Source organism: Mus caroli, chromosome 3 (genome assembly GCF_900094665.2).
Source record: "Mus caroli chromosome 3, CAROLI_EIJ_v1.1, whole genome shotgun sequence".
In the NCBI taxonomy this organism is placed as follows: domain Eukaryota; kingdom Metazoa; phylum Chordata; class Mammalia; order Rodentia; family Muridae; genus Mus; species Mus caroli.
Genome location: NC_034572.1, coordinates 150,399,856 through 150,421,972, shown reverse-complemented (window position 1 = coordinate 150,421,972; position 22,117 = coordinate 150,399,856). Strand labels below are relative to the sequence as shown.

Here is a 22,117-nt window from a genome sequence, read left to right as displayed (position 1 = left end):
GTATGAAAACTGAATAAAAAATTTTTAAAAATTGAAACAAAAACCAAACAACAAAAGACAAAGCCAGAAAATAACTAGTATACCAGTTCTAGTTCTAACACATGAATTTACAGTGTTAACTGTGAAATGAGGAAGCAGTTTCCATATAACCCTTTTGCAACTTGTATAATAGCTTCTTTACCAAGTTACTATCCTAAAAAAAATTGAATAGTTGGTTTACCAAATATATAAGTTGACTTTTTTATGAGACACAATACTGAAATCTGTCATTAGACTCTGCTCTTCTGGTTCCTGCAAACAAGTTTTTAATTGCATTGTGCTCTTAACTTTCCATGACTGTGTAGTCTTCCTAGTGAGATGGTTCAGTGGGTAAAAGTTTGGGCCACTCAACACTATTAAGACTGATGATCTAGAACCATCACAAAAGAGGAGAGAGACTGGATTCCAGCAAGTTAATCTCTGATCTCCACTTCCATACTGTGGCAAGTGTACACCATATAAACTAACAAGAACAACAACAAAAAGGTGGTTTATACTTTCAAAAAATCATACAACTTCCAGGTTAAGAGAGGTATGATGGCACTTTTAACACCTAGGTCAAAAAAAAAGGAGGCAGCAGAGCCCTCCTTATCTCCTACCAGAATCTTCAATGGTGGCCCTGAGCACCAGGCATCAGGAAGGGGACACAGAATGACAGTAAATGCCTAATTGTCTTTCCAACTGTGCCTACATGGCCTTATATTGACAACTTGTTTTAGAGTCCAGTGGAAACATAAGAAACTTATTGTCATCACTGAATGACAATAAGTATTAGCTCTTGAGTGATTCTAGGAGCACATGATACTCTAACTGGCCACAGGGTCGAGGTATGTAATGTCTTGGTAGCAAGCATACACAAATGAAAAGTACTTGGTATCCCAAGTTGTTGCCTTCTTGTTCGTTATGTTTGAAAGTCAGCATGATAAAGTGAACAGTGAAAAAAAAAAAAAAGCTATTATGAGTATAGAACATTCAGTCAGAGCTTACAACTTTCTATTTTATTTCTAATAAACAACACTTGATAGTTGACTCACGGATTTTATTTACATTTGTCTACAGTATCATTTCCTTATGAAATGAACTAGTACAGCTCAATTAAACCAAATCAAATCATAATCATCTGAACTGTTTGTAAACTCCTATTAGCTAAATTTATAATCTTGCATTTGCCTAGTACAGTTCAANTTTTAAATACAGAAAGCACAAAAACAAACCAAGGCTAACACGTTGGATCTAGAAGATCTGGGCAACTCAGAAAGTCGACTTTCGAGAAGTCTGAGGCACAATTACAAGAGAGTAAGAGTTCGTGTGCAACCTACAGTAAATGGAGCAAGGAAAATAAGACAAAAAACAGGAAAGCTTGTAAAAATATTACCAAAATATTTCTACGTACGATATTTTGTTTTCATCTTTAGATCAGTTGAGAAGAGAAACACTCACTTTAAAATAAAAACATTTTGTTTGATCTGTCTACTAAACATCTTAGAAGGCTTTACTTATTTAAACTGCAGCAGACAAATACTAAAGGAGAAACAGGAAAAATAATTCCCTCACAAGGAGCCCCAGCACAACTGTTGTTCCTTATATACTTACCTTGCTTTTGCTGCTGAAGAGACTGTTAAAGAGAAACCTTTTAACTTTTAAACCAGAGAACAAAATGGATCTCAAGTGACCAGATTTTNATTTGAGAAATAAAACTCCGAAAGCATTTTAAGCCATATGGTTTTCTTTTTCAGATGAGGAGAAAAATGATTTTGCTTAAATTGTGCAGAAATAAGAATTCTTCTGTTACTTAGGTATCTACAATGTTCAAAATCAGACATCACAGGGCAAATGTTCACTTAAATTCATGTCCCTGTCAGCCTGCCACTGAGAAACAGGTTTCAAAAGCTTTCTTCAATTTGCTCATTAACTATGATTTAGCCTTTTAAAAAATCCTTTATNGATCAAGTACAATATTTGGTAACTAGGATTTGGTAAAAGGATATCCGCATTTCTTAAACTTTGAGAAACATTTTGAAATATGATGTGATTAACCTTTTTCTTCTATAATTTCTACAATCCTCTTGCATTAAGAGGTGTAAAGCTGTTAAGAGACAATGATTCTAAGGCACCCTCAGCTTGTTCCCAGTTGTCAGCTTTGCAACGTAGTTAACTGCTGGTAAGAAATTACTGGCACAGGTAAATAACATAACCAGGTTGACTACTACCCCCATATGAACATAAATTGGTTATTCCAACTAGCTTATTAGCTTTGCCCATGTGTCTGAAGTCCAGGCAAGCCCAGGCAACCCTGTCTCTGTCAATAGAACATTTAGAAATGAAAAGGACAAGGATTTAAAGTAGGAAACAAAAGTACTCTGTTATTGCTAGGATGGTTTTAAATGAAGCAAATGGTTGTAAATAATGAACAGAGCATTTATCTGGGGAACAGTATATGGCTTAAAATGCAATTTACTTTCAGTTTCACAAATAAACACAGTTGTATTGTTTTGAAAAGCAATAAAGGCATGCACCTCTACTAGCAGATGTAGTACTTCTGACCAAATGAGACATCAACTTCCTAAAAAATATGCTTCATGCACTGNACTCAATGTTTTTTAAAGATGTAAATTTTAATACATTATTTCTTTTTTGAACTTGAACGGGAACCAGAATGTGTTGATCCGGAGGACGACCTGTGGTGCCTGTAAGACATAAGAGAGCAGAACAATCTGTAAACAGCACTAAACCAAGTGTCTGTTCCTAAGACTGCAAACACCAGAGAAGAGCAGAGCACACACTAGGTACCTTGATGCTCCCAGGAGAACTTAAAACCTAAGATAGCTTACAAACTTTTTTGATATAAGCCCAGAATTGGTGTGATTTGAACTCAAGACTCTACAATTTAAGAATATAAACTCATTTCAAATATAGCCACCTCTCAATTATTCAAGGTAATGAAAGGAAAGCCTTGAAAAAAGCTCATAATCACATATATGTACAAGAAAGGCAAAGAATCCTGGTAAGGTGTGGCAAAATCAATGTATATGCTGTACCACAGAGAACACACTGGGTCTCTATGGAACACAGCAAGGCTTCTGAGTGCATAGTGCATGAGAAAGTACATTCAAAGCAATCAAGTTTTGGAAGTCGAGATCACATAAGGTGATGTACAGTTAGTGCTAGAGTCATGCAGCCAACATGAGTAAGTCAGTATCAACCTGGGAAAAGTGGTGGTGTTCCGTAGGGGTTGGCCCTGGGCTCAGGGTTGTTTAATGTTTTCACCAATCACCTGGCTTATAGAATAGAGAACATGTGCATTAAGTTTAGATGACAACAAACTAGGGGGGGGGGGTTATATGTGGCTAAGATTAAAAACTTGCAGAAGTAGTAGAATGGCAACATAATGCATTTATCTCAAGTACAGAGTAATTTTCATATGAAGAAACAATGCACAGAAGGAAGACTGGGTACAATCTTGAACTTCGAATGTGGAGGACATGTAATTCTGAGAGTAGAGTAACATGACCCTACCCTCTAAACCCAGCCATCACCAGACTCTAATGATCCTTCTTTTCTTTCACAAGCTGAGAGAATATGGAAAATTTGCCAAGACTACAAATGAAGCCACAAATCATTATTATGACATTGAAAGCCAAGAGACAATTAGTGAAATCAAGTAATCAAGTCTGTTGCAGAAAAGGCTGACACATGGCAAGTGCACTCTAGATACAGGGACCCAGAGAAGGTCCTTTTCAAAAGAGGAAAATGGATCTGGACTGCAAGATGAAAAAAGTATTAACTCCAAGGGCGTGAAAAGGGCATAAAAGCCATGTGCTACAGAAATGCATTTGTAAAACTTATATACATATTTAAAGGAGGACAGATCCCCATGATTTTGCAAGTTCATCCTGACTAGGTACCCTAGGATCCCTACCATCTCTAGCATTTAGTCTTAAAAAACAAACACATGTAAACCATTTCAACATACAGCTTTTGGGTTTAGATCTTTAAAAACACAAAAATAACCGAGAGTTGGCTATAATATACATGGGAATAAAATTTGAACAATAAAATGATTAGAGAATAGTCTGTCCTGTAATTTTTTCTAATAAGCAAGCTAAACAAAGTAATCTGAACTTTGAAGTTTAAAGATAAAAAATTTAAAGAACAAAGGAGAAAGAAATCTAACCCTTGCCTACAAAGTCCACCTATGAAATACACGTAAGAACACCCATTCTTATTCTACAGAAACCCAAACCTTTCGGGTGACCGTGATCTCGTTCGTCTTTTTTTGCGAACAGCTGGTGAAGAAGGTCTNGAGCGACTCCTCTTCCTGTCTCTTTCAGGAGATGACGAAGAACTCGAGTAAGATCTTTTTCTTGGGGAAGAAGAGCCCCTGTGGGACCTGGAGCTGGATCTTCATTGATCGAGAGACAAAGCAGACGTTTCATTAAAGGCAGGCAGAAGTGAAGACTGTCCAGTTCCCCAAAGCAAACAGGATTGTGACTATGAGGGCTTTGTGAGGGAATACTTACTGCTTACTCAGAAGACTTCGGGTCAACCATCAACATGTTCTACTTATACACAACCATTTCCTCTTTAAAACACTCTAAATATTTACCCTTGTAATTAACAAGTACTTTACTGAATTAAGACAGAATATTTTTATAATTGCTTATAGTGTTCCAATTTAAAGTATACAAACAGTGAAATCAATTCTGTGGTGACTTTATAGTCAGAAAATAGATCCTCCCATTTGTCAGGAAAATTCACTTTATATAAAGCTTGCTGAAGACAATGAACTTAACTTCTTACAGGTAAGGTGCTACAGACACCTGAGGGACATGGCCCAGAAAAAGAACACTTAAGCTGTGAAGTAGTCAATGAAAATGGCAACTCTACAATGTGACTTGTACTGAGAACTGTGCTATGAAGTATGAAGTAGCAACATTTACATGTTTTAGGTGGAAGTAAATGTGTAATTTAAAGAGCAAATTTATCTCCATTTACATATTTTTAGTTGAAGGCATTTAGCTCAAACTTCCCAAAAAATTCACCTTAGGGCTTAAAATAAAATGAGAAAGCCCAAAAGGAGAATTCTTTGGAAAGTTGTAAGCAATTAAATGTTTGGGAAGGATATGAAGGCTGTTCTGTAAACCTCAGTCCTACAGTTCCCAGAGGGCCACACCAAGACTCCAGTCTGACGTGAGCACGGATAGTTAATGCACATAAGAAAGAAGCCTTTGCTCTACTCAGCGCTGGTCAGTAGAGCACTGGTCAGTGCCCCATCACTCCTCTCCTCAGGGGGACTCAATGGCAGCTGCCTTCAAATGTTAGAGTGGGCTCAATTAAGTGAGTCTTTCTACAGAAGAGTTGTTAGGAACCGTCAATGTAAATCCCACAAGTGAGATCTGAGGCTTTCGTATAAATGCTGTATGCCTGCAGGACACAACCATACAGTGACTAAAGATGAAGGCAGCATACTGAGCAAGTACAGAAAACTTTTTCAAGGAACCGAAAGCCTAATGCTTCTATTGCCTTTTTTTTTTTTAACCAATCATTTTCCTTTGAAATGCTCACAGCATGGCTTATATCACACCATACTTAAGCCAACATCCTACATGACTTGGTTTTAAGAGGGGTGTTTGTTACACAGGCAATTTATAATATTCTTTAATGTCAGGGAGATGTAGTAAATACATAGAGCACTCACTAGAAACTGAGAAAAAACAGGCAAAGCTATAGTAAACATTTGCCTGAAATATAAAATGTTTCAAAGCTATATGATGGAATGGTTGGTCTTCCTCTCAGAAATAACTTCTCACTTGTATGTCAAATTTAAATTAACTGTAAACATAAACTTAATATACTAGGTGGAGTAACTTGCCTTCACCTTCCTATATTACACATCTTAGCTATATATGCATACCCCACCCCCTTTAATCAACCCTGGAAATGTCTTGGCACAGTGTGCAGTGGAAACATTGTCTGGTGAGATTAAGCTGAGGTAGGTGCATTAGATTCCCAGCGCTACAACAGAACTGACAAACAGAAGCAGAGCAATGAGGGAAGCAGCGGAGCCGTCTGAAGCCTGTGAGCACTCTCCTCTGCTCTACAGAGGTGCTACCTCATTCACCTTGATTTCGAACCACGGGATCTGGAATGTTCTCTGGAACCGGAGTGAGACCTGGACTGCGAACTGGAAGAGCTTCTTGAACGGGACCTGGAACAACACGGAAGCATTTTTTTCCCCTAGGACCACATTTTTGAGGTTTGTGATATGAACACTGAAAGAAAGACATATATTAAGAGTGCATTTTCCAAGCAAAAATACTTAAAACAAAGCTTCTTACTGTAATAAAGACTAAGTTTACAAGAAAAAAAAAATTAAAAAGTTTCAGTGACCACTTTCCAAGCCCAATTAAACTGCCAAAAGGGAAGTAACAAGCACCATAGCTCACTGCAGACAATGTCACCTCCTCACAGCTCACTGCAGACAATGTCACATTTATATTTAGATTCTCCAGTTCTCTTTTCATTTTCATTTGAAAACCTATTTCCAGTGTCGAGTAGGCAGAAAACCCTAACTGCTATATCACATTTTTGATGTCTAGCCTTCATTTGTAGAGAACTAAAGATTCAACAACCCAGTGTTCTACTTTAATTACATTACTAACAGACTGTAGAACTGAGGGAAATCTAGCCCTCACACTCTGAAAACCACAAATGACATGCCTGACACCATTTTTAGTTTGTTCCCACAGAGACTATCACAGTTATCTCAAAATCAACTATTTTTTTTTGGGGGGGGGGACTAGGAATTGAGCCCAGGGCCCCATATATGCTAGACAAGGATCTATCACTGAGGTATATTTCTCCAGCCCTCAAAATTAGCATTTTAGGCTTTATAGTACAAATTAAGTAGCTGGCAACATATTTTCTTCTTTAAATATCATTAAAAATTGGCCATTAATGAATGTTGTTCCATAGAAAATCACTGTTTAGTTTTAATTATAGTATCAAATGCATGTTTTAAACACCCAAATATTCTGGACTCTCTAGAAGCAATTAGCATCATGGCTAGATTTATTCTCTATTGAGAAGATTGACACCAAAATAAATTATCAAAAATAATGTGTCATTAATGCTCAGAAAAACCTAAAAACCAGAGATACTGAAATAAATGTCCACTTTACTTGACAGTACCTGAACACACACTACCTACTTAGGTATACATTGCTTACACAGTGCTTTTGAACTTGAGGTACTCTAGTCAAAGCCAAAAGGGTGACACAGAACAGGCAACTTCCAAGGTTTGAATTTCTAAAAATACAGGGTAGTATTTGCAGGATACAAAGATAAAGTGTAGCTAAGGTGACTTCATTGAAATATTTAAGATAAAAAGCTTATTTAAGTTAAGTAGTAAAAAGTTAGATACTGACATTTTGACTGGTGTTACCCTTGGCCTGCACCCGTTTACCTGGACCTGGACCTTGAACTTGAGGGGGAGGATGAGCGTGATGAAGACCTTGAGTGAGACGATCGTGACTTTGAGCGGCTCCGCCTATTGCTTTTCTTTTTGTTACTATCTTCTTCTTCACTGGCATCAAGATTATATTTTGAGAGATCAGCATCATCTTCATCCTCGTCCTAATAAAATTTTAATTCCATTTAGACATCTATATATTAATACTACCCACCCAAAGGATAAACATTTATCATACCAAGCATTTTCAGATGGGTCTGTCACCAAATATTTTAATGCAAGCTTATTTTCAATTCAGGAGTTCATTCACTTAAGTCATCTGATAGAAAAGACTGTACAGACAGTTCAGGCAGGCTCCTAGAAGCCACCCCACTGATTCTCACAGCATACACCAAACTGTTGGCAATTTTCAGTTCTGTCAGGAGTCCTTGGTCCACTACCACCACCACCAGCCTTAGTTTAGAATACTGTTTTCTGTTCTCTGAATTACAATAACCATTTGCTTGGTTCTGTGCACCTAACACCACAATATGCTGACACACATCACTCTGAAGAACAAGGACCTGGCTCCTCCAGGAGTATGTATGTATGGAGTATGTATGGCCAACAATGGTCCAGGTGTCAAAAGCATCTTTTGCTTCAGAATAGTTCCAGTAAATAAAGGTGAGGGGAGAGGACAGGGACCATTACCTCATCTAGCTTATATTTAGATAGATCTTCATCCTCATCCTCTTCTTCTCCCTCTGATTCTTTATCTTCAACTTCCTTTAATATAGATGCAGGACCAACTGCTTTCCCCCTGTATTTTTTCTTTTTACGTCCAAACTAGAGGGAAAAAAAATACACAGGCTGAAAAGACATAAAAATATTTTATTTTCAAAACCTATTTGTACCCTTGTGGAAAAGTAGATGTGGAAATGTGAGCATGTAATCTCTGTACTTGCAGGTAGAGATGATTTTCCCACTGGTCCATCAGTCCAGCCAATGGTTGAGTTATAGGCTCAATGAGAACTATCACCCAACATCCTCTACAGATGCACACAAGGGCACATGTACCCCCTATACCGTACATGCATACATCCATGCACATACAGCTTTTCTGAACTCTAGGTATTAACATTTCTCTACTTAAAATATACGTATCTGAGAGCTTACCTCATCATATTCCCCATCAGATTCTTCTCTTTCTATGTATTCAACATTCTCTNTTTCATTAAAACCACCTCCATATCCTTTAAAAAGAGAGTATAAATAGCTGTAACAACTCAAATATCAAAATTATGCTCACTTTCCCCAGCTAATATAAAATGAAGATCTAATAATGGTGGTCATTTATGTAACTAATTACTAGTCTTACAAGTTAAAATCTATGATAGAAAACAAGTAGGATCTGCTTTAGTTGTAAAGCACAGCAGTACCTACAGATGTTTACAACTTAAAAATTTCTCACGGCAGGTCATTCATGAAATCTGTATGTAAAACACCTTTTTCTGCTATGACAAAGTTTTAAAAGGAATTTCCTCTCCATTACAATTCTTCTAGATTAGAACTATTAACTAAGTCCCATGGGCTAAACTTGTATTCATTAGGTAGGTAACAGAGACTTTGAAGGTAGGGTTAAGATGAACAAAGTGCCAGGAAGCATACAACTGAGGGGCAAATCCTGATGTGGACAGTACTAATCACAAGACACAGATCTCTTCAAGAAGCTAGGTCTTAGGAGGAAACCACAAATTCAGTTATAATGTAATGAGTATGACGGCTACATGACAATGTAATTTAAGTAGGTATATATATAGTTCAAAGAAATCTTGATATTGTTCCTTAAGACTTTGGCTTTAAAAGAAAATATACAGAAAACAAAGGAAAGAAGGTTCAAAGAAGGTCCTTGAAGAGTCCAAATACCCAGTAGTAAGATGAAGTACAGAATAATATAGGGAGACAAAGAGCACTGAGAGGAAGGAGGAGACAAAATGGGATAGCACTTGCAGAAGGCAAAGGTGCCTCTGGGAGTTAAGAGGTAGGATCTAAGGGATGAAAAGGAACACCTAGGAAGTTGGTAGTAAGGCTCTTGAACTCAAGAATTATAAAAAAAAAATTGAACAAACAAACAATTGGGGGTAAAGAAAATTTGGAATGACTTGATCCAAAAGATCTACCTACTATTAGGCCTCTGACTCCCAAAAATCAAACAGGGACAGTAGTATGCCCTCAGAGAGAACAGGCAAACAGGGTAAGCAGTTTTACCTACTCAGGAATCTTGCATGCTGAACATGTTCACTGTCTTTGACAATGGTTGGGTTAATTGTTGGCAATGGGAAAACTATATTCTGCTGAGGTTCTCCATTGACATATAGAAACAAGTTTGTGATTACTTAAGTCAACAATTACCAAATATCATCCACACAATTACTAGGTTTTGGGACCCACTCTTAAGCAAGCCCAAGAGTTGACCCCTTCATAGTTCTTTGACAATATGATGCTCTTACAAGTACTATACACTTGAGTCACAGGACATGGAACCATCAAGCTAGTACTAATCTGAAAGCTTTATCCTTACTGGATAATCTCATAGTGCTAGAAGGTTCTACCAAGGGAAGAAAGGTAATCAACAGTCTTCACTCAGTTGCAAACCCTACCTTTCCAGAGAAGCCCACAGTGCAACAGCAACACCATGTTATGGAAATAACCAAATCCTGATTAGATTTAGCTCTCTACAGAAGACAAACTCAAGCATGACACCATTAATAGGGGGAAAAAAAAATTCCATGGCAGGTAGGTCACAGGCCCTGTGGGAGCTGATACCATGCTATCGGTAAATGGACACATGCACCTGTGTTCTTATCTTTATACCCATAGACCAGTGCTCTCTTAACCATCACCAGAGAAGCTTCGTTTCCTATAAGTTGGAGATTAATACAGAAGCCAGCAATGTGTGGAGTGCTTAGCTCTGAATGGCACATCTACACCATATCCTTTCCTCTAAGGCTGGTGATCATCAAAAGGGCATGGAAAGATTTTAAAAGCTGAGGGGGTGGGGGGAGGGCAAGGTACACGGTAGTAAAATGGTTAATAGCTGGACCACAGTAAGCATATGAATTTATAGTGGCTGTGACTATGTGTACAAAGACAGTCTAACAACATCAAGCCACCAAAGTTCCAGCATAAACTGGGGAGGGTCTATGAAGTCCCATTCAAGCTGGGATATCATTGACAATTGAAGGCTATTAGGAGTCAATGTAAGCTTCATGCCCGTGAAAGCTACCCATGTTCTAGTAGTCAGATGGTCCTATACCTACATACATAGAGCCAGCACTAACTGTACTCAGTGGTTTATAAAGAAAGAGGGGTGGGGAGGAGAGAGAGAGAGAGAGAGAGAGAGAGAGAGAGAGAGAGAGAACATGAGGTTGAGGAGGGAACATGTAGTGGGGTTAGGAGAGAAACTGAAGGGGAGGGAATGTCTATCTTATGAATTTGATCAAAACACACATGCACATATAAAACTCTTAAAACAGTAAAAAGAAAATGCAACCAAAACTCCTAACAATAAAAAAGATTTTAGTTTTATGCTTTGTAATTTGTAACTTTAAAGCTTCTCTGATATCTAAAATGTGGCTAAGATTAAGAATTCATTTTTAAGCTTTACAGGATGTCTTTAAAATGTCCTTTACCTTCCTGTCACACTAGGATATATGCTATTGTTGTATCATTACTACCTACCATGCACCCACCAAGCAGGAGGAGGTAGAAAAGCACTTATAGAAGTATCCTAGAACCCTAAATGCTAGTGTAAGGCTGCCTAGCACTACTTCATAAATTGAAACTATTACATAAAATTTTTTTGAGTGCTAAGAGGAAAAAACCCCCAGTAAATAGGGTGTGGTGGTACATGCTTATAATACCAGCATACAGGATGAGGCAGAAGCTGAGAGATGAAAGCTATCCTTTGTTATATATCGAGTCTGAGGCCATCCAGGACTCAAACAGAACACAAACACACACATACACACAAGTAAACAGATTCCCTTTCTTCCTATGCTCTCTTGAGAAAGTAGTATATTTCTTACCTGTTCTTTCTTCTAATTTAGCATACTTTGGAGTATTACACATGTTACACTCTGATCTTCTAGCCCAATTCACATTACTGCAACTACAATTATAAAACAAAACCAAAAACCATTAAACTAGAAGGCACCTAAACATTGAAAAAATATTATTCAAAACATTATGGTGAAATAATTAATACAAAGTAATCTTCATTAAGGAGTAATGGAAATGAAATTTAAAAATCTATTCAATATAACTTATACTGAGAAGTGACATAACTAGAAATTCTGCTACTGAGGGGAAAAAGCAGTGCTTTAATCAAAGGTTCCATTTCCTATCATCTCTGAATCTACCTTAAAGAGTTTGGTCTCACCTTTCACAAATATGTTTGCTATTCTTAGTGCCCTCTAAGAAATCCTTTGCAGTTAGTTCACTAAACCCTGTGACTTAGTTTGTAAGACAGCTTCCCTGTACAGGTTCAAGGTCTGTCTACAGGACCAGGACTTCATGTAAGATGTTTTTCTGGTCCAGTGCTTTTTCATATATGTAGGATTTATTTACATAGCACAAAATGTGGAGACTGAGAAAAATCAATACAAAATGAAATCTAAACCTGAAAAAAAAAGTATTCTATTTTTTTAAAGCTGTCATGTGGCTACTGGGAATTTAACTTGGACCCTCTGGAAGATCATTCAGTACTCTTAAGCGCTGAACCATCTCTCCAGCCTAAAAGGCAACAATAAAAAAAAATCTAACAAGAAGCAATTTTTATGGAAGGCAACTTAAGATTTTTCAAGTTACTTTCATATTATAAAAGAGACAAAAAGTAGAAACAAAACAAAACAAAAACCCCAAATCATGCAATTATTCAGGAACAAGAAGTAGACCACAAGGTCTTCAATGTCCCCCAGACCTTTGGTTATCAGCTCATTACACACTACCACAGCAACAACTGGTAACACCCCTGAAAGATACCACTTAAAATTTCCCTTTCACTATAGTCCCAACTAAGACCAATAAATTTTTGGATCAATATGGCATAGTATGTTGTCACATAATTTGCAAGAGTTCATCATGTTGTTGCAGTAACAGACAGCAATCTGAAGCACATACGTTTTGCATTGCCAATCATTGGCACTAAATAAGCCCCGGCTCTTCTCTGCCAGTGTCTTTCCTATTTCTGTTCCCCCAGCTTTCATCATCTTGGCCTCAGTTGTCTTTTCTGCAAACAGACAAGAACTCGATATAAATCCTGGGAAATAAGAAATGATCTGCATATACAGTATTAAGAGAATTATCTGTCAGGGCTCACCTCGACCACATCTGTTACAGCTGGTTCTCCTAGCAAAGTTTACATTTCCACACCTGAAAATAAAGTGAGATGCACTTAGAGTAGTAATTCCTAGATACTTAAACTATTTACATTTTAAACTGTCCTCACTACACCCTGGAACGCAGAACAAGCTTATCCCATCATGTTAATATCAGCACCAGCAGGGAGAAGCAAAAGCTGGGCAAAAATCTCAACCTTGTGCTTACAGTTACTGTGGGAACCATTTTAGGACCCAAACCTTGCTATCTTCAGACTGGTGTATATCATTAGTTACATAAAAGTCTCTTGTTCCAAAGTGTCATCAGACTCTTCTATAACAATTAGACAAGATACCAGAGAGATTAAAAAAAAAAAAGGTACATCAACTCTCATCTTGTTTGTTACAAGTAATAAATGTAATGAGTTTTAGAAGCATAAAATTCAAGCTGGGTAGTGGTGGCACAAGCCTTTAATCACAGCACTTGTGAGCTAGAGGCAGGCAGATCTCTGTGAGTTCCATAGAGAAACTCTGTCTAAAAGGAAAAGATTAATCACAAAATCCTAGGGATGGATCCATCAGGAATGAAGAGTTACAGAAGGACTCCAGAGAATTGGTGAAACATTCTTTGAGAGGTAGGAAGTGCGATGATAAGGAAAAGACTGATATATTAACTAAAGACAGAATTAAATAGTAAAGAAATTTGAGTATTATAGTATTTATCAAATCTAAAACTGTAAAAAACAGGAAACAAAACCACAACAAACAGAAAAAGGTGTAACCTTATGACATTAAATATTTAAGTTCTCACACACTTGCACTACTTTAGTATTTGTTAAAGCAGTTAGACACTCCATTTAAAGCTTAAGTAACGAAAAAGAATCCACCACCCTATTAAAAAACAATGAATGAGATAAACTAGTGAAAGGAAGTGTAACACTAAACTGAATGACTCCAGACAACTTTAAGGTCCCTTTTTCTGTTTAAAAAAAGAAATACACACGTTCCAAGTAAAACAAAATATATTCTGAAAACTGTCTCCTTGGATTTACATATTCAGTACAAATAACATTTAGTTTCTGCCGAGTTTAGATGTACAGGACTTTGAAGGAAGAGTCCTTCCAAAATATACATGGGTGCTTTCAGTAAGAACACAAGAGCACATTTTCCTACGAGTCACACAGAGGGCAGAGAGGCTGGTGTCTTAATCTCTGAAGGGTTCCAAAGTGTCACACAGTTCCTGCAGTGACAGTCCAAGAGGATCTCGGTTCTAGTCTGCTGACTTGGTATGCTTAGCCTGATATCAGTCTGATACCAACCAAGTGGATCTGGGTGACATCATTTCCTTGCTCTCCACACACTGCCCATGTTATTTCGGTGTTAACTGTAATCGAGCAATGTATTTTCTAGCAAAGGTACTTCAGGCTAGACGCTCTGCAGTAGACAGAAGAGTAAACCCGGGTTTCCTTCAGCTCTGACTCTGGCTTTCCAAGAACACGAGCTGGTACATCACTTTTCTTTAAAAATAGGGACACCTATTCAGAAAGATCTCTGTGGCCATAAGCGGAGCACACCGGCTTCCCGGCCACGTACGCGCCCAGGCCTCCTGCCTCTAGGCAAGAGGATGAGAAAAGCCAAGTCACTGGGGACGGATCGCAGGCCCAAAAGCACGGCGGCCGCAGGGAGGGAGCGAGGGACGGAGGGAGGGAGGGACAGCGAGCGGCCCCGGCAGAGCTCGGAGCAGGGCCACTGAACCGTGAGCTCAGCTCCGCGCGGGGTCACGTGCGGGCCGCCCGCGACCGCTCAAGGCCGGCGGCGACCGCCCCGCCGTCCCCACAAAGGCCGCGGCCCCGTCGCCGCCCTCACAGGGGCCTCCCGGCCACCCCAGGTCTCACGGCATCCCGCCACGCTCACTTCTTGTCAGGGCAGATCCAGTCCCCGTCACTGACTCGGAAATTCTTGGTCGACATCTTGGACGCCAGCAGCAGTGCCGCCCGCAGCGACGTCTCCACCGGAGCCGCGGGGGCCTCGCGCCGGGCTGTCTGCGCGCCGCCGGACCCGCCCTTCCCTGGGGTGGGGGAGAACGCACACCGCCGGACCGCGAGCCTGGAGCAGCGGTGCGGAGACGACGTCCGGGAGCCAGCAGCCTGTCCTGAGGCTCTGCCTCGTTTCGGCCTTACCGAGCTCCTGAGCAGGCGTTGTGAAGACAGCCCGGCCCGGCGGCCATCGCAGCAGAGCTCTCCGCAAGCCGAAGGACCCTAGAGAAAGGCACTTCCGTTTCCGGGGCGGGACTAGGGCGCAGAGGCGGAAGTGACTCGGCGCGGCTCGGAAGCCCACGGGCTTGCGCGTTGCCTAGGGTTCACTGGGGCGAGCAATAAGGTGGGCGGTTCGAGTCTTTGGAGAAGATATTTTATTTTTATTTTTGGACAGAGTCTGAGGGTTAGACCCGGTTGTCCCGGACTTTACTGTTTCATACATACCACTTGGAACCTCTGTCAGGCCACGTCAAAAAGTTAGGCTTTTTCCTATGAGAACATAGGGTCTCACTTTTAGCTCCACCTGGTTTGTGTAGTCAGGGTGCTTAGTATTTGGATGGAAAAGTCATATTAATGAAGGGAGACATCTTTCCTTCTTGGGCTGTTGCTTAAAAACTTGGCTTTTAAAATATTTAGTATGTGTAAGAGATAAGCCCTGTACACAGAGGAGCCACCCAAAGGTTTTAGAAATAGGAAATAGTATTGATACAATTCTGACCCCAACTCAGTACCTTTCCCCAGATTTAACACTGACCCTTTGGGTTTATTCTCTTTCTTTATAAAAGATTTAGTTCATATACTGTATGCTTATTTTTTAAAGTGAGAAATGGGACAATTTACTGTGACAGAGGGTTGCTTTTAGTTCCGCGTAGTTTCTGAGTTTGCAGTTAGTTGCATGTAGCTCACTTTTATTTCAGTCATGCATATTCACAATTCTTTCTTGTGGCAATTGAGCCCCAAACTCTGCCCTTTGTCACAACGTGCATGCAAATATTCTTTTTAAAAAATGATTTATTTTACTTATAGGAGTACGCTGTAGCTGTCTTCAGACACACCAGAAGAGAGCTTCCGATCCCATTACAAATGGTTGTAAGCCACCATGTGGTTGTTGAGAACTGAACTCAGGACCTCTGGAAGAGCAATCACTGCTCTTAACCATTGAGCCATCTCTCCAGCCCCCCCCCCATGCAAATATTCTTATAGTTAACACCCAAATCTATGTTTTGGCATTGTTGATCAACACTCGTGAACATTTGTGCACACGGGTTCTGGCATTTATATTCCTCGCATATAGCTCTTATCCAGGAGAAAAAAATCATTAAACTGCTTTGGTTTAAATGTCTAACACTTTTGATAATTATATTCATCTTGATCATCTCACTTGAAAGCTGTTGGTTGTATTTTATTCTGATAATTGTCCACACCTTCCCATATATTTCATATTGTATAATCACTGATTTTTTTCCTTGGATTTTTATCTTGGGTAATGTGGAATTTTTATTTTCTTTTAGCAAGTAATCCTGGGGTTGGCATCACAGGCTCAGTCTTGCGTGTGAGTAATGGTTCTATATCAGTTGGCACCACTGAGGATTTGCTGTGCTTTAAACAAATTGCTTTTATGTGTGTGGGTGTTTTGTCTACATGTATCTCTGTGCACCATATGCATGCTGGGTGCCCTCAGAGGCCGGGAGAAGGTGTGGATCCCCTGGAACTAGAGTTACAGATGGTTCTGAAATCAACATGTGGGTGCTGGGAGTCAAACTCTGGACCTCTGGAAAAGCAGTAAGTGCTCTTAACCACTGAGCCAACTCTCCATCCCCTGCTATCTTGATCTTGCTATCTGTCCTACACACAAACACGTGAATTGTTTTGTTATCTTAGCAGTACTTTTAATTGTAGTTCATTACATGAATCATATCCATCCTGCCTTGCTCGGTTGATACTCGAGCACAGAACTTGTGTGGGTTCATACTAGATTTGGAGGACATACCTCTCCATCGATCTCTTTTTACTTAAATTCCTCTTACGTAGTCTGTCTTTCAGTATTCCCTTTTCTTGGCCCTTTTGTGAGAAATACAAGGTTTCCCTTGGATTTTTAGCAGCTTGTCATAGCTAAAGCATTTGACTAGGGCCCTAACACAGGATGAAGTGATGAGGGAAAATAGAAAGGTATGGGATGTTCCCCACCCTCACCCCCCACCATTCCCCTCCACACATGTAAGAGTACAGAGACTTCCTCTCATTGTCATTATATGAAAGTATAGTTTCCTATACTTTCACTCTGGGTGGGAGGAGAGCTGTGAAATATTTTAAGTATTTCTTTACAATCTGGTAGCTCACAGATGTGCATTTCCCCAGTTCATACAGCTGGAAAAATTGTTTTTAAATTAATTCAATTATTACTAATTGTGCTGTTACTACAGATTTACTAGCTAGCTGCCTGGCCAGCTACAAGAGAAAATAGCGGAAAAAAAATGCAACCATCAACAAACTCATACTACACCCATCCTACTAAGCTTTGGCTCTCTGTGGTAGTTTGCCCATAGATAAGGGTGTGTTTTATCTAAGTTTTCCATACAGTTAGTGAATAAAGACAGACATCAGTGAACCTGTCCTGTCCTGACCTCTGTTGCTGCAAGTCAGGGAAGTGTAAATTAAAACCATAATGTATAAAACTATGACCCACCCATCAAAGTGAACAAAGAGGGCTATAGGGTGACCAGAGTCCTTATTGATTGCAGGCAATGTGTCCTTATCTGAACGTGGGTTGATTTATGCTATTTTAATGTCATCACAGTATGAATATGATACCCAGTGCATTTCAAAGTTTGAATTGTGAATTTTTCATAATCTAATGATATTGGTATACTTAAGATTCTGGATAGTAACAGTGAGCTATCATGAGGGCGAAGGACCTATACTCTATAGTATACTATGTCACAAAGCTATTATGCTCAGTCAGTTATGTATATTCAATTTTTTCAGCTTACAATAGGTTTATTTTATGGGATTTTTAATCCAGTGAACTTTATGTAACTCTAGAACAAGTCAAGTAGCATTTTTTATTTGGAAAATACTTGTCAGACCCCTCTAAATCTGAACAAATGTATGCATACATTATGACCCTGAAACTTCTCAGGGTGTTTCCTAAGCCCTGCAAATGTTTCTATTGAAGGTATGTATAACAGAGTTCATAACTTCATTACCCATGTTGCTTCCAGTTGTAAGTTTCCAGACTTTGTCAATAGTAGCCAGAGCAAACTGATAACCACCTAGTCATTTAGTAAAATGCAATGTACAATAGTAAGAATGACATTGAAACTGCATTGAACACCATGAGGGTCACCCACATTAAACTGAGAAATCCAGGCACAAAGTAGAAAAGTCTGTATCATTCTATTTATGTTCAGTTTAATAATTTCAGAATTAGTCTTGTACAGTGGTTACTAATGAGACTAGGGATTATGATCAGAGCTAGTAAAATGGCATGCAGTTATTGTAATAAAGGAACAACTGTAGTTAAAGCTTCCAGGAGAGTCAAGTCAATAGAAAAGTCCTCTTCAGTGAGTCTAAGATAGAATAAGTACAACTTAAAAGTATGATGCCAATAACCTCAACAGGTGAGTTTAAAGGCCACAGATAGCTTTTCAGGGTGGGATATTCCTAGAGTAAAGAGTGATTGTGCTTCTCTTGGCATGAAAGAAAAATGCAACTGCCCATTTTTAAGTTCTAATGCTTTGATTGGTAATTTTGTCTTGTTTCCTAGGTACATGCAACCTATCATGGTAAAATACTCTGGGTGAATTATCCATGCAAGTTACTCTTATACATGATGCTGTATTATAGATTGATAAATTATCATGCAGACAAGCAAATCTTGGTCTCTAAGAGGTTAAGTCGGTATTGGGGGTATATGTAAGTTTTTGAACTTACATATTTTTTTTAAGTCTTTAGCTATTCTGCTATGGCTCTCTCTCTAGTAGGTATTGGGGGTATATGTAAGTTTTTGAACTTACATATTTTTTTTAAGTCTTTAGCTATTCTGCTATGGCTCTCTCTACTTGCTTAGAACCAATGTCAACATATATGCTTTAAATGCCTCCACTAAAGCCAAACCACAACAGTCAAAAGAGGAGTTTAAGAGGGGTCTAAGAAGAGGGAGTTCATGGAATGCTGGGTAAGAGCACATTTTAAGTCTGGAAAGGGGCTTAGAAAAGCTCTTGTGCTTCAGTAGTACACTTTAGCTCTTAAGACCAACTGCCTACATCGTTAGTCCACAAGACAGTCAGTTAGAGACTATAATACCATGCTTGGACCTGAGCAAGCAGACTCTTAGCCTGACCTGGCCCAGCTGTGCTTAAGGAAACCTTCTTTATAGAGATCACAGTCTCTTGTGTCTTGGGATACTCCAAACCTGTTCCCTTGTAGGTCCTATTCAATAGAAACCCTGGGCTGTTTTATTGTCCCCTGGTTGTAGTGGTGAGACACTTAGGTTTTGAGGTTCTCAGGATGCTCTCTTGCTGTTGTGTATGGGTCCAACAAATGTGCCATAAGAGCTCTGGAGCTGTCTTAATGTGAGATGAGCTAGGGTTGCATTTCCATGTCAGGCCCTCGAGGGAGGCATTGTTAAAGTTCCTACTGACCAGGACAGCATTTTATAAAAAAATGGGATCATACAAGTTTGGATCACTCAAATGGTGCTGACAACTGATTAAAAAGTGATTTGTAATAGCCCAGGATGCGTTCAGACTTCTGGCCTGCACACTATACACTGATGAACTTTGGAGAAGTCGCATTTGTAAAGTTGTGTGTGGACCCTCCCCTTTCCGCAGGGAGGTATGGGTGGTTATAAGTTCCTTTTGTTTGCCTCAGCCTCCATTGTTTCTGCCTTCTAGAGTTCCAGATGGCATGTTAGAAAGCAATTGTTATGGTTACTCTTGTCTCTTCCCAGGGCTTTTCCTGTGGCAGCCCAAAACCAGTTTTTCCTTTTCAGCCTTGTCTTTTCTTGTTTTTAATTGTCACAGCATCACCTTACTCTCTGGGATAGTTGAAAGTCTTGTTCAAATGATGGGCATTGCTTACTCTAATAAGAGAATGCATCATGACCTGCCTGGGGTCCTGCACCTGTCCTTACTGCTGGTAGTTATGAGGGGAGTCAGGCTCCCAGTTGGCACTGTAGTGTTCAAATTATAGAGTTGCTATGGGTAAGGCCCAGAGGTGTCAGAAGAAGCTGTAGATGGAAGATAGGTTGTCTTGTAAATGCTATACATTCTATAAATGCTACCATATGCCAACAGTTATTTATGTTTTTTTTTGTGCAAAATAACATAACATAATGTAACATAACATAGCATGTTTTCCTGGTAACACTTGTGTTTGGGTCCTCTTCCATAACACATTGATGCTGTTTTGAGGGTCATTGGAAAGTGGCTCACAGACTGTAGTACAGTGTATGTTGTGGAATACAAGTAGTGACTCAATAGGCTCTGAACAGATGGCATTAGATAACCAAAGAGGCAAAGCATTTATACTGTTTCACTAAAAAAGGCTGCAGAATATGTCACTATGAATAACCTTCTCTTTGCAGTGAGATATATGAAATTAACCAGGAATGGTATTTGTGACCAAAAAAAAAAAAAAAATCAAACAGGTTCCTCCTGGGAACAGGGAAAATTTTCATGTGCACTAACTGGACAATAAATATCCATGTAGTACATTTTCCTTACCCCAGATATTTATCAATAAATTGCTCTACCTCAGATGGGCCCATAACTTGTAATTACTTTTATAATCAAATTGTTGCTAGAGATATCCTCCCTAGTCACCTCCAAATGTTTTGGGTATCTGCAAAGCATTGCTGGGTAAGGTACTTCCTTCTGCAGACCCCAGTGCAATGTCCTAGCTGAAAATTATATTCCTCAAGGTTCTAGTTGTCCTGGTCTGTTACTGTGTGTACCTGTGACCCAGTTGGTTATGTCAGGTATTTAGGGCCATGATGACTGCTAGGAGGTCCCATGTGGGAAAATGACAAAGAAAGGGGTAGCTTGTTATATTGATGGGCTTTTTCTTGTTTTTGTTTTTCTTTCATTTTACCCAATAGCAATTTAACACAAAATTAGCAGCACAAATAAACTGTTTATAATCTTCCAGCTTCTGTTGCTGAGAAGGCTAAAAGGGGCTTAGTTGAATTTTCTCAATGTCTCAGCATGAAATATTAAGGTATATATTTGTAGTTGTGATACCAACTGAAGCTTGGATTCTTCTGAACTATTCTGGTTGCTGGTTTTTGGAGCTCAGTCTTCAAGTATTGAGGTCATCATTTTCTTTGCAGATATTGTCCAGGGCTTTCTCACAGCTCCTAGAGACGGACCTCAGACGTGCATCACGTGGACCTCTGAAAACATGGAGCTCATTGCTCCAAAGCCAACTGGAGAGCTTCTCCCAATCCTGCTGCTGCTGCTGCTACAGCTGCTTACAACAGCCATTGTCGTGGCTAGAGTCTTATATTCACTGTGACACCATAGGAGAAATGATTCCACTTTTGCTGTATTACATAAACTAATAAAAGGAGGAACACCCCACTATACTCTCAAACCCTGTCTGTACTCAGGGAGAGGTTATAACCTCATCAAGGATCTTTGGAGCCATTTTTTAGGTCTTGGCAACCATGGCTCTTGAATGGGTAACTGCTGGCAGAACATGAAATCCTTCTTAAACTGACTGTCCAGTTCTTTCTTTGACATTCTCTTGAGAACAGCCACTAGTTTATTAGTGTGCTTAGCAAATATGAATTTCCAATATAAATCAATATGGACATTCATGTTTCACAGACTTCAAAGTTACATCTATGAGCATATTTTGTCACATAGTCTTCCTTACAATTTAAAATAAATGCATTGTAAAAAATGATCAAATAGTGTGTGTTTCATATAATTTATGGTTGACATTTCAGAAAGTCAGTGGATAGGAGACTGTGATGCACACACACGCACATGCACACTTCATAACTCTTCAACTTAACTGCTCTTTCTCATTTTGTAGGAATCTGGTGGAATTTATTTGCCAGCTGGTGTTTCAGAGTCCTTTATAAATTAATTACAGTATTTACTAGCCATGTGGAGGTGGAGAAATCTAATTAGGTCAAGGATGCTGGCCCTGCTGGAGTCTGAAAAGCAAAGCCGTGTAAGGTGTCAACTGCAGATCCCCTGTTGTGT

The 22,117-nt window shown here is 39.3% G+C and overlaps 1 protein-coding gene and 1 long non-coding RNA gene across 5 annotated transcripts; one reads left to right on the top strand and one right to left on the bottom strand.

Annotated features, from left to right (window-relative positions):
- Positions 1-1,018: 1,018 nt before the first annotated feature.
- On the bottom strand, positions 1,019-15,086 carry Zranb2 (zinc finger RANBP2-type containing 2). Of its 3 annotated transcripts, XM_021157744.2 has the most exons (11): positions 14,782-15,086; positions 12,870-12,922; positions 12,671-12,779; positions 11,578-11,660; positions 8,666-8,742; positions 8,201-8,335; positions 7,505-7,674; positions 6,161-6,247; positions 4,283-4,441; positions 3,243-3,317; positions 1,019-2,726 (listed from the first exon to the last, which is right to left on the bottom strand). In XM_021157744.2, the coding sequence occupies exons 1-10, from the start codon at positions 14,835-14,837 to the stop codon at positions 3,284-3,286; spliced, it is 963 nt and encodes a 320-aa protein (XP_021013403.1). In that variant the 5' UTR covers positions 14,838-15,086; the 3' UTR covers positions 1,019-2,726; positions 3,243-3,283. The 3 variants fall into 3 exon arrangements, with proteins under 3 accessions (XP_021013403.1, XP_021013402.1, XP_029331026.1); XM_021157743.2 differs by lacking the exon at positions 3,243-3,317; XM_029475166.1 differs by lacking the exons at positions 3,243-3,317; positions 12,671-12,779.
- A 19-nt stretch (positions 15,087-15,105) lies between these two features.
- LOC115030611 lies at positions 15,106-21,774 on the top strand. Of its 2 annotated transcripts, none has more exons than XR_003836197.1 (3): positions 15,106-15,246; positions 16,415-16,455; positions 21,235-21,774. It is a non-coding gene; the product is annotated as an uncharacterized LOC115030611 (long non-coding RNA). The 2 variants fall into 2 exon arrangements; XR_003836198.1 differs by having other exon boundaries at positions 16,415-16,685.
- The last annotated feature ends 343 nt before the right edge of the window (positions 21,775-22,117 follow it).